Source organism: Aplysia californica, unplaced genomic scaffold, assembly GCF_000002075.1.
Source record: "Aplysia californica isolate F4 #8 unplaced genomic scaffold, AplCal3.0 scaffold00240, whole genome shotgun sequence".
Lineage (NCBI taxonomy): Eukaryota > Metazoa > Mollusca > Gastropoda > Aplysiida > Aplysiidae > Aplysia > Aplysia californica.
In genome coordinates, this window is record NW_004797510.1 from 842,957 (window position 1) to 855,010 (window position 12,054).

The following is a 12,054-nucleotide window of genomic DNA, read 5'->3' on the forward strand; positions in this document are numbered from 1 at the left end:
TCTCTCTCTCTCTCTCTCTCTCACACACACAGACGCACACACAAACACACACATACACACACACGCAGACACACACATACACACATATACACTAGCAATCTCAGACCATTTCTCACTATCCAAATGGTTTATAAGGCAACTTCTAACCTGTCTCGGTGCCTCTCTCTCTCCCAAATACAATACAACCTCACAAAACATAGAGACATAAAGAAAAGGTAAATGCACACAATAATATTATAAATAGTATCATATGCCTAATGCCTGCCTTGTCTTACAATTAATATCTGCCCATTACGTCACAACTTCAGAAGATGGCATTGTTTACTGAGTAAATATAAGTAAAAGCAGCTCTTTATGTGTGTTTAAGAACATGATCTGGCAGAAGTATAAAGATGTTTTCTATGAGTCACTTAATAATAAAATGAAGTTCACTTTTTCCGGCGCACACAACAAATACAAGTGTGTTTATATGCATTTCTCAAATAGAGAATTCTTGCAATGCCATATTATTTATTCACTTCACTCAAACATGATTTGGGAAAACATTAGAGTTGAACTCAGGATCATGAAACAGAAACTCAAACATGAAACGAAAAATGAAATCATATTATTTATCAGACCAAGACAATAGGGACGGAAATCTGTACGATATACACTCTGATATATATATATATATATATATATATAATATCAGTAAATCGATGCTCATAATCACTGAAACATTTACCCAATGTTTTGCGTATTTGTACGTTCTACATATCCTCAAGATCATCACTAATCTGTGGACATGCCCAAGTGCTGCTACAGTAAGTTTTTAGACTTGCTGACGAAAGTTGTAAAATATTACTAAAAAGATTTCCCACGGAATATCAAGTGGCTGTTTTTTGTTTTTCTAGCCACACGAGCAACCAAACATCTACTTCCTTGTTGTGGATATAATTTCAAGGTATTCACCAATGGACAGACTGATCGGCAATTTACTGTTTTAATCCACTTTTGAAGAATAATGAAAATGTTGTAATCCATTTTCTAAGAAATATGAAACCGCTTTAATCCGCTTAGAAAATATGAAACCTTTCCTCGTCATCCTCGTGCAGGTCTGGACATTCGGCGAAAACATTGCACATTGCATAGGGATTCATGGCCTCGTAAGAACAGTAGCAACAATCTAATAGTTGTAATGAACAGTGGCGGACAGGGCGATATGAAAGCACTTGAATGAGAAAATCCTTGAGAAACGACACCAGTAAGAGGAATACGTAACTCTAGTTCTGTATTCAGAGACGAAAGCCAATCGTCGGCCAGCTGTTCAGATGTGCTAAGCCCAACATTTTGACAACCTTTTTTCCTCATTGCAGTTTCTTAATCTGTGGTGTCAGTTGCATGTACATAAGAGACAATCTGTCGAAATTGAAAATTTAAATAAATGCCGAAAAAAAGAAAAGATATACGATTTTTTGGGAACGTAAAAAAAGGGACGAAACTGTTGTTTGCGTTTTCTTTTCTCTCTCTCCGGAACAATATTATTTTCCTTTCTGGGCTTGCAACATTTGAACAGCTTTCGGACGCGTTGCTCTTTGTGACGGACGAATAAAAGCACATCAAGTACCCAAGTCTGCCGCCCTATGACAAAATACTGTATATATATATATATATATATGCCAAAACTGCAATTTTAAAAAACTAACTTTGTGAGTGCGTGTGTTTCAACTTAACTAAAATTTGGTCGATATGATTATGTTAATATTCATTGGTAGGTGTAACTTTTGTCTGATTTGCTGGGGTATACAGTAAATAGTTATGAAGTAAATGATTTAAATTTATTTTCTCATAAAAATATCGATATGCAATTAGATCACAACGCATTTTTTCAAAAAGCCAAAAACTCCCTTAATTCTAATAAATAGCCATAAAACCAAGATAGAAAGACGCGCCAAGAAAAGGGGTTTCTCCCCAGTATAAAAACGTTACTTTGATCTAATTACGCATATACATTTTTTGTCTTAAGACAGCAGAAGTACCCCTCTGTCTTCTGGTATTGGGGGCTGCATGGAGTATCTTGTTTCTACCGCAGCTTTACTACTGATGGGATACGCTATGCCTTCAGTAATCATGTAAACAATTGCACTTTTTCAAAATTCTTGTATGTGTCATTGTGACACTGTTATGGCTCATTTTCTTTATTAAAATCTGGTCGTCGATTGAAAACTCAACTAACGGAGATCATGCAAGGCAGGCCTGTGCATTCTTCCAAAAGAGGCCAAAGGAAAGTTCATTACAAATTAATTTCTCTTTTGGGGTTTATCCCCGAAATAATTCTACTAATTAAAAATACTGATTCCTCGCTAAATAATATAATTGTCTTTTTTTCCACGAAGATGCAAACCAAGATCTTATTGGAATGTTTGATGGTAAAAGTTATGGCTTCTTCCCAAGACACAATATCCTGTCCTTGGGAATGTAGTTCACAAATAACTTAATCACAATCTGTACGTAAAATTATAAGTTACAATTCTGTCTTTTTCGTTGGCTTCGTATTTTTAAGAACTTGCTTTGCGGGCTGTTTCTGCGGGGGCAGCTTTTGTTGGGGCGGTTTCTGGTTTGTTGACTTGGGTGTTGGAGGTGATTGCTTCACTGGCTGCTTCTGCTTCAGGTTTGCTTGCTGTTTCACGGGTGCTTGTTGTTTTTGTTGTTGTTTGACCGGTGCTTTCTGTCCCGTCTTCTGTTTTTGTTGTTGTGGCGGTGGTTTTTGCTGTTGCTGTTGCTGCGTCTTTGCTTTCTGGGCGTACTGTTGTTTCAGTTGTTGAAGTTGCTGTGGTGTGAGTTGCTTAGTTGCTGCTGTCTTGCTGTCCATGGGTGACTTTTTGGCTACTGGGGCTGTTTTGCCAGCGGCTCTGAGTGCAGCTGCCTTCTTTGCCGCTTCGAAATTCGCATTCTTTGGAGGAGCTTTCTTCGCCGCCTGAAATTTCTTCTGCTGAAGGGTTGGGGCGCTGAATTTGACTCCCTTTTGGAAGGTCGGTTTTATTTTGCTGGGTACAACTTTGATCGGTGTGTCCGAAAGTTCGTCGTTTTTGTTGTCATCGTCATCGTCACCATCGTCGTTACCGTCCTTCTTGTCAGCCTTGTCTTTTTTATCGTCGTCGTCATTCTCGTCATCGTCATCATCGTCGTCGTCTCCATCCTTTCCCCAGATGAGCTGCTTGACTACGTCGACAAGGTCGTATTTCTGGTCGTGAGGCTTCTGCTTGACCACGGGTGGAGGGGTCTTATTTTGTCTCTTTTTGAGCCCATCATGCTCCAGAGCGGCTGCCATCATTTTCTTGAGGGCGTTCTTGATCCTGATCCAGAAGGTCGCTCTCTCTTTGGCCTTGCTTTTCTTCACTGGTGGCTTGATGGGTTTCTTGGGGCAGCTGTCCTTGTCGCACTTGCCGCCATCTTTCTGATCGGGAACTCCATCTCCGTCATCATCGTTATCCAAAGAGTCGGGGATTCCGTCGTTATCGTCATCATCATCAAGATAATCCGGAATACCGTCGCCATCCGAGTCTTGCTCCTTATCGGGAATACCGTCACCATTAGCGTCTTCATCCATGTAGTCGGGAATACCGTCACCGTCCGTGTCTTCTTCGTTGTCCGGAATACCATCGTTGTCGTCATCGTCGTCACGGATGTCAGGAATACCGTCGCCGTCTGAGTCTGGTAGCTTATCGATGATACCATCACCGTCAGCATCGTCGTCGAGGTAGTCCGGAATACCGTCTCCATCAAAGTCTTCCTTGTCGTCGGGTATGCCATCACCGTCGTCGTCGTTATCTAAAAAGTCAGGGATTCCGTCGTTGTCGTCATCATCGTCCAAGTAGTCGGGAATACCGTCTCCGTCCGTGTCTTTTTCCATAAAGTCCGGGATGCCGTTACCGTCTTTGTCGGTATCAACTGAGTCCGGAATACCATCATTATCGTCGTCATCGTCGAGATAGTCTGGAATGCCATCGCCATCAGTGTCACCTTCTTCCTCGTCCGGGATTCCATCGCCGTCAGCATCGAAATCTTCATCGTCGGGGATTCCATCGTTATCGTCATCGTCGTCTAGATAATCTGGAATACCGTCTCCGTCGGTGTCGATTTCTTGGTCGTCAGGAATTCCATCGCCGTCATCGTCGTCGTCGAGCTCGTCAGGAATACCATCGTTGTCATCGTCGGGATCTAAATAGTCTGGGATCCCGTCTCCGTCGGTATCAATCTCCTGGTAGTCAGGGACGCCGTTTTTGTTGAGGTCCAAGGTCTTCAGTGAATCAGGTACGCCGTCTCCGTCAACATCGTCATCCAACTCATCGGGGATTCCATCATTGTCATCGTCATCGTCGAGGTAGTCAGGAATACCGTCCCCATCAGTGTCCTTCTCTAAGTGGTCGGGTATTCCGTTGTTATCATCGTCGTCGTCTAGATAATCAGGAACTCCGTCTCCATCTGAATCTAGCTCCTGAGAATCGGGGATACCATCGCCATCATCGTCATCGTCAAGCTCGTCTGGTATTCCGTCGTTGTCGTCATCATCGTCTAAATAGTCTGGGATCCCGTCTCCGTCGGTGTCGAGCTGTTGGAAGTCTGGGATTCCGTCCCCGTCCGCGTCGTCGTCAAGATAATCAGGAATACCGTCGTTGTCGTCGTCGTCATCGATGTAGTCCGGAATACCGTCGCCGTCGGAATCAACCTCCTGGTCATCAGGAATACCGTTGTTGTTGTCGTCATCGTCTTGAGAGTCTGGGATTCCGTCGTTATCGTCATCGTCGTCTAAATAGTCAGGGATTCCGTCACCATCAGTGTCTACCTGAAACTTATCCGGGATACCATCTCCGTCTCCATCCTCATCTAGATGGTCGGGAATTCCGTCATTATCGTCATCGTCGTCTAAGAAATCAGGGATGCCATCTCCATCCGTATCAATTTCCAAGTGGTCGGGAATACCGTCTCCGTCATCGTCGTCATCTAATTCATCAGGAATACCGTCGTTGTCGTCGTCATCGTCCAGATAATCCGGTACCCCGTCTCCGTCAGTGTCTACCTCCAGGTAGTCAGGGATGCCGTTTCCATCGTCGTCATCATCGAGATAATCCGGCACACCGTCGCCGTCGGTGTCCACTTCCAGATTGTCGGGAATACCATCGCCATCATCATCGTCGTCTTCGTCGTTGGGAATTCCATCTCCGTCAATGTCATCGTCGAGGTAGTCGGGAATACCATCCCCGTCCGTGTCCACGTCCAGATGGTCCGGTATTCCATCGCCGTCATCGTCGTCATCTAGATAATCAGGGATTCCGTCGCCGTCCGTGTCTACCTCCAATACGTCAGGAATACCGTCTCCGTCATCATCATCGTCTTTATCGTTAGGGATTCCATCACCATCAATGTCATCGTCCAGGTAATCCGGTATTCCATCGCCATCCGTATCCACCTCTAGGTGATCCGGTATTCCATCATTGTCGTCGTCGTCGTCAAGATAATCGGGAATACCATCGCCGTCCGCGTCTTCCTGGTCATCGGGAATACCATCACCGTCATCATCATCGTCTTCATCGTTTGGAATTCCATCCCCGTCAATGTCGTCATCCAAAAAGTCGGGAATTCCGTCCCCATCTGTATCTACGTCCAGAAAATCCGGGATACCATCACCATCATCATCGTCGTCTTGATCGTTAGGAATACCGTCTCCGTCGATATCATCATCCAAGTAATCGGGTATCCCATCTCCATCAGTATCGACGTCTAAGTGGTCTGGTATTCCATCGCCATCGTCGTCGTCATCCTTGTCATTGGGTATTCCGTCTCCATCGATGTCATCGTCTAAATAATCCGGAATACCGTCTCCATCTGTGTCTACTTCCAAGTGATCGGGAATCCCATCGCCATCATCGTCATCATCCTGGTCGTTTGGGATCCCGTCTCCATCAATATCGTCGTCCTTATCGTTGGGGATTCCGTCACCGTCGATATCATCATCCAAATGATCGGGAATACCGTCACCGTCGGTGTCACGCTGTTCCAGACTGTCCGGGATTCCGTCCCCGTCATCGTCATCATCCTGATCGTTGGGTATTCCGTCACCATCAATATCGTCATCCTTATCGTTCGGTATGCCATCTCCATCGATATCGTCGTCCAAGTAATCTGGAATACCATCGCCGTCAGTATCAATCTCCAGATGATCAGGAATACCATCACCATCATCGTCATCATCTTGATCGTTTGGAATGCCATCTCCATCAATATCGTCGTCGAGATAGTCGGGTATTCCATCGCCGTCCGTGTCGCCTTCCATATCATCAGGAATACCATCTCCGTCATCGTCATCATCCTGATCGTTGGGGATTCCATCTCCGTCATCGTCATCATCCTGATCGTTGGGGATTCCATCTCCGTCGATGTCATCATCGAGATAGTCGGGTATTCCATCGCCGTCCGTGTCGCCTTCAAGATGGTCTGGAATACCGTTACCATCGTCATCGTCGTCTAGGTAATCAGGAACACCGTCACCATCGGAGTCTTCCAATTTATCCGGAATACCATCGCCGTCATCATCATCGTCTTGGTCGTTAGGGATTCCGTCTCCATCGATATCATCATCCAAGTAATCGGGTATCCCGTCACCGTCCGTGTCCTTTTCCAAGTAGTCAGGGACTCCGTCATTATCATCATCATTGTCGATTGCATCGGGAATACCGTCACCGTCCGCATCCTCCTTCGTATCGGGAATTCCATCGCCATCATCGTCTTTGTCTTCGCTGTCTGGCACACCATCGTTGTCATCGTCGTCGTCAATGTGGTCGGGAATACCATCGCCATCTGTATCCTTTTCTAGGTCATCAGGAATTCCATCACCATCATCGTCATTATCTTGACTGTCTGGGATACCATCCCCATCAGTGTCTTCCTTATCATCAGGAATACCGTCTCCGTCGTCATCATTATCTTTGCTGTCAGGAATACCGTCGTTGTCGTCATCGTCATCCAAATAATCGGGCACCCCATCTCCGTCTGTGTCTTTCTCCAGATTGTCAGGAATTCCGTCACCATCGTCGTCGTTGTCCTCGGAATCAGGAATACCGTCGCCATCTGAATCTTCCTTATCATCGGGAATACCGTCTCCATCATCATCGTTATCCTGCGCATCAGGAATACCATCATTATCGTCATCGTCATCTACATCATCTGGAATGCCGTCACCATCTGAATCTACCTCCTGACTGTCAGGAATTCCATTGCCGTCATCATCGTTGTCTTCGCTATCTGGAATACCATCATTATCATCGTCGTCATCAACTTCGTCCGGGATTCCATCACCATCGGAATCTTTTTCTTGATCGTCAGGAATTCCATCCCCGTCATCATCATTATCTTCACTGTCAGGAATACCATCATTATCATCATCGTCATCGACATCGTCTGGGATACCGTCACCGTCTGAATCTTTTTCCTGATTGTCAGGAATTCCATCTCCATCATCATCGTTATCTAAATTGTCGGGTATTCCGTCATTATCATCATCGTCATCGACATCATCTGGAATTCCATCGCCGTCCGAGTCCTTTTCTTGATCGTCAGGAATTCCATCGCCATCGTCATCATTATCCTGCGAATCAGGAATACCATCATTATCGTCATCGTCATCTACATCATCTGGAATACCGTCACCGTCTGAATCTTTTTCCTGACTATCAGGCACTCCATCTCCATCATCATCATTGTCTTCGCTATCAGGGATACCATCATTATCATCATCGTCATCGACATCGTCCGGGATTCCGTCTCCATCGGAGTCTTTTTCTTGATCATCGGGTATTCCATCTCCATCATCATCGTTGTCTTCACTGTCAGGAATGCCATCATTATCATCATCGTCATCTACATCATCTGGAATACCGTCGCCGTCTGAATCTTTCTCCTGACTGTCAGGAATTCCATCACCGTCATCATCATTATCTTGACTGTCGGGTATTCCGTCATTATCATCATCGTCATCGACATCATCTGGGATTCCATCGCCGTCAGAGTCCTTTTCTTGATCGTCGGGAATTCCATCTCCATCGTCATCATTATCTTCACTATCGGGGATTCCATCATTATCGTCGTCATTATCTAAATGATCGGGAACACCATCACCATCTGAATCGGTTTCCTTATCATCAGGAATTCCATCACCATCATCGTCTTTATCTTGACTATCTGGAATACCATCATTATCGTCGTCATCGTCCAAATAATCAGGAACACCATCTCCGTCAGTGTCGACTTCTTGGTCATCGGGGATTCCATCACCATCATCGTCATTATCTTGATCGTCCGGAATACCATCATTATCATCGTCATCGTCCACTTCATCTGGGATCCCATCCCCATCCGAATCTATTTCTTGATCGTCAGGAATACCGTCGCCATCGTCATCATCGTCTTCCTCGTCAGGGATGCCATCGTTGTCATCATCGTCGTCCAGATAGTCAGGAATACCGTCTCCGTCTGTGTCCCTCTCAAGGAGGTCTGGTATTCCATCTCCATCGTCGTCATTATCTTGACTATCGGGAACGCCGTCATTATCATCATCGTCGTCTACATCATCAGGGATACCGTCGCCATCCGAATCCTTTTCCTTATCATCGGGAATCCCATCGCCGTCATCGTCGTTATCTTCGCTGTCAGGAATTCCGTCATTATCGTCATCGTCATCTAATTCGTCAGGAATACCATCACCGTCAGAGTCAACCTCTTGGCCGTCGGGAATACCATCGCCATCGTCGTCATTGTCTTCGGCGTCTGGAATACCGTCGTTGTCGTCGTCGTCATCTTCATCGTCAGGAATACCGTCACCGTCAGAGTCTTTCTCCTGGTCATCAGGAATTCCATCTCCGTCATCGTCTTTGTCCAGAGAGTCAGGCACGCCGTCCCCATCCGAATCTTCCTGGCCATCCGGAATACCGTCTCCGTCGTCGTCATTGTCTTCGCTATCTGGGATTCCATCGTTGTCGTCATCGTTATCCAAGTAATCAGGTGTACCGTCACCGTCAGAGTCAACATCATTGCTGTCTGGAATACCGTCATTGTCGTCATCGTTATCAACGTTATCAGGAATACCATCTCCGTCATCGTCTTCATCTAAATGGTCTGGCACCCCATCTCCGTCGGTGTCCTTCTCTAAGTCGTCAGGAATACCGTCACCATCATCATCCTTATCTTCGCTATCTGGAATACCGTCATTATCATCGTCTTCGTCGAGGTAGTCTGGAATACCGTCACCGTCTGAATCACCCTCTTCATCGTCGGGAATACCATCGTTGTCATCATCGTTATCCACCATGTCTGGGATACCGTCACCGTCAGAATCTTCTTTGTCGTCTGGAATTCCATCGCCGTCGTCGTCGTTATCTTCATCGTCAGGAATACCGTCACCGTCATCGTCATCGTCTAGATGGTCGGGAATACCGTCACCGTCCGTGTCTCTCTCCAGCAAGTCTGGAACACCGTCGCCATCGTCGTCGTTGTCTTCATCGTCAGGAATACCGTCATTATCATCATCGTCGTCCTCGTAATCGGGAATCCCGTCTCCGTCCTCATCATCTTCTTCGTCATCATCTAACCCGTCGCCGTCATCGTCTTTGTCCAGGTGGTCGGGAATACCGTCATTATCGTCATCATTATCTAAGTAGTCCGGCACACCATCCCCGTCATCGTCGCCCTCATCTTCATCGTCAATACCGTCTCCGTCATCGTCATTGTCCAAGTGATCTGGCACTCCGTCGTTGTCGTCATCGTCATCCAGATAATCAGCAACACCGTCGCCATCTTCATCATCCTCGTCCTCGTCGGAAATACCGTCGTTATCATCGTCGTAGTCTTCACTGTCGGGGATACCGTCTCCGTCAGAGTCCTCTTTACCGTCAGGAATACCGTCACCGTCATCATCGTTGTCTTCATCGTCGGGAATACCATCGCCATCATCGTCATCATCGAGGTGGTCAGGGACTCCGTCTCCGTCTGTGTCCCTCTCAAACAAGTCGGGGGTATTGTCATCAGTATCGTACTCGTCCATAATCCCATCCCCATCATCATCGTTATCTTCGCTGTCCGGAATACCGTCATTATCGTCATCTTCGTCTACATCATCCGAAACGCCATCACCGTTGGAATCTTCATTATCATCATCATCATCATCATCGTCGTTATCTAAGTAATCGGGTACTCCATCCATGTCAGAATCGACTTCTTTCACGTCAGGGATACCGTCTCCGTCGTCGTCTAAATCTTTGTAATCTGGGACTCCGTCGTTGTCGTCGTCTCTGTCGTAGTAATCGGGTACTCCATCTCCGTCAGAATCAATTTTCCTGTTGATTGGTTCTCCGTCACGAGTACGTTGAATAGACATCAACTTCCGGTTGCAAAATGTGCAGGATTCCTGTGAAGATCACAAAAAGGAACATCGTCAGGGACCATTCTTCATTCAGCAGATACACTGTGGAGCTGACTTAAACCGACACGGTAAAATCCGAAAACAGGGGTAAACCGAACTATAGCCAAACCAAAGAAACTGGTTGTCTCACAGATTTCTGTTTAAGCCAACTCCACTAAAGTATCTCTAAACTGTAAATAGGAAACACAACTTGTCAGCAATTCAGAACATACATAAATCGTTTACCGCCCATGCAAAGATAAGCAAAACGTATTCTTTTTTTAAACGTAGGTGTTTTACCCCCACCCACCCCACCCCATTGACACAGTTTAGATCGTTTAGGAGGCGGGCTTCGATCCTGTCTGTCAGGCCCAACCTAGGCTGAGAGCTAGGGGATACAACATCCCAGAAGAAAGGCTGTGATACTCAGTAATTTTCCCCTTCCCACTAAAGAATCGAAGTCGAATCTCTTGTCCATGACAGCAAAGCGCCTGATCGCTACATCACAGACTCCGTTAGGATACAATAATAATAAATGTATTGTGTGTGTGCGTGTGTGTGTGTGTGTGTGTGTATGTGTGTGTGTGTGTGTGTGTGTGTGTGTGTGTGTTACGTATGCATGTGTGTGTGTGTGAGTATGAGTGCGCCTGTATGTGCGTGTGTGTGTATGTGTGTGTGTGTGAGTGTGTGTGCGCGCGCGCGCGTGCGTGCGCGTATATTATGTGTGTTTGCGTGCCTGTGTGTCTGTGTATGTGTGTAGGCGGTGAAACACCAAACCAATGTGCCAGGACCTGAACAATAAAGATGTATCCTATCTTATCTTACTAATGGAACCAACTTTACTAACAAAATGGGTCATCAATCCAGGAAAGGCAATACATGTACAACATGAACTTCTACCGTTCATCATACAAAGATAGACGAACAGGTAGGATTGTAGACAGACAGAAACCAAGGAGTTTAAGCTCCTTGATAGACACTCACAGGTGGGACGGGCAGATAATAAATGAAGACGGAAGAGTGGTGGCTCGGGTGATCACGGACGGATGGAAAGATGAGTTGGTTGAAGATAAAAACACGTTTTAGTTCATTTTAATAAGAGCTCTGAAGCACTTATAACACGAATAAGTCATACAAATGCCAAACAAGAGCGGTGTTACTAGAGACTAACATCCTAGAGATAAGGACGATAGATGTTTCATAGAAAAGAAGAAGCAAACCACACCAAAGCGCTCGCCAACCACCCACATGGATAGGGCGGAGAGCCATTAATTGGTGGATTTTAACAAAGATTCACACTGAAAACAAGATTTGACAGCCTGGATAAAATAAAGCGAACTGAAAATGTTGCAGAGGGAATTCAAAGTGAAGATCTTGGTATTGCTAAATTATTTTGCTTTATATGCTCGGCTGCAAACACGTTCAACTCACTCTATTAGGTGTAAACACATGCCAGCTATCAAGATTTTTCCTCTGTATAACATTTGCAGGCAAGCTAAAATTAAGTGGTTACCTCGTAAAAAAAAAGGTGAAAAAAAATGCTTCAGATTGCACAAATAAACGAACACGTCTTAAGAAAAAGAAAGGTAAGCACAGTCTGAAACTTGAAAACGCTAAAA

General features: G+C 45.4%; 1 protein-coding gene across 1 annotated transcript in view; it reads right to left on the reverse strand.

Annotated features, from left to right (window-relative positions):
• Window positions 1-1,689: 1,689 nt before the first annotated feature.
• LOC101859248 (mesocentin) overlaps window positions 1,690-12,054 on the reverse strand; it is a 59,552-nt gene continuing 49,187 nt past the window's right edge. The window contains exon 20 of the mRNA XM_035970238.1: window positions 1,690-9,501. Within this exon, the coding sequence (XP_035826131.1) occupies window positions 2,507-9,501 (6,995 nt within the window). The 3' untranslated portion in view covers window positions 1,690-2,506. The remainder of the gene's footprint in view (window positions 9,502-12,054) is intronic.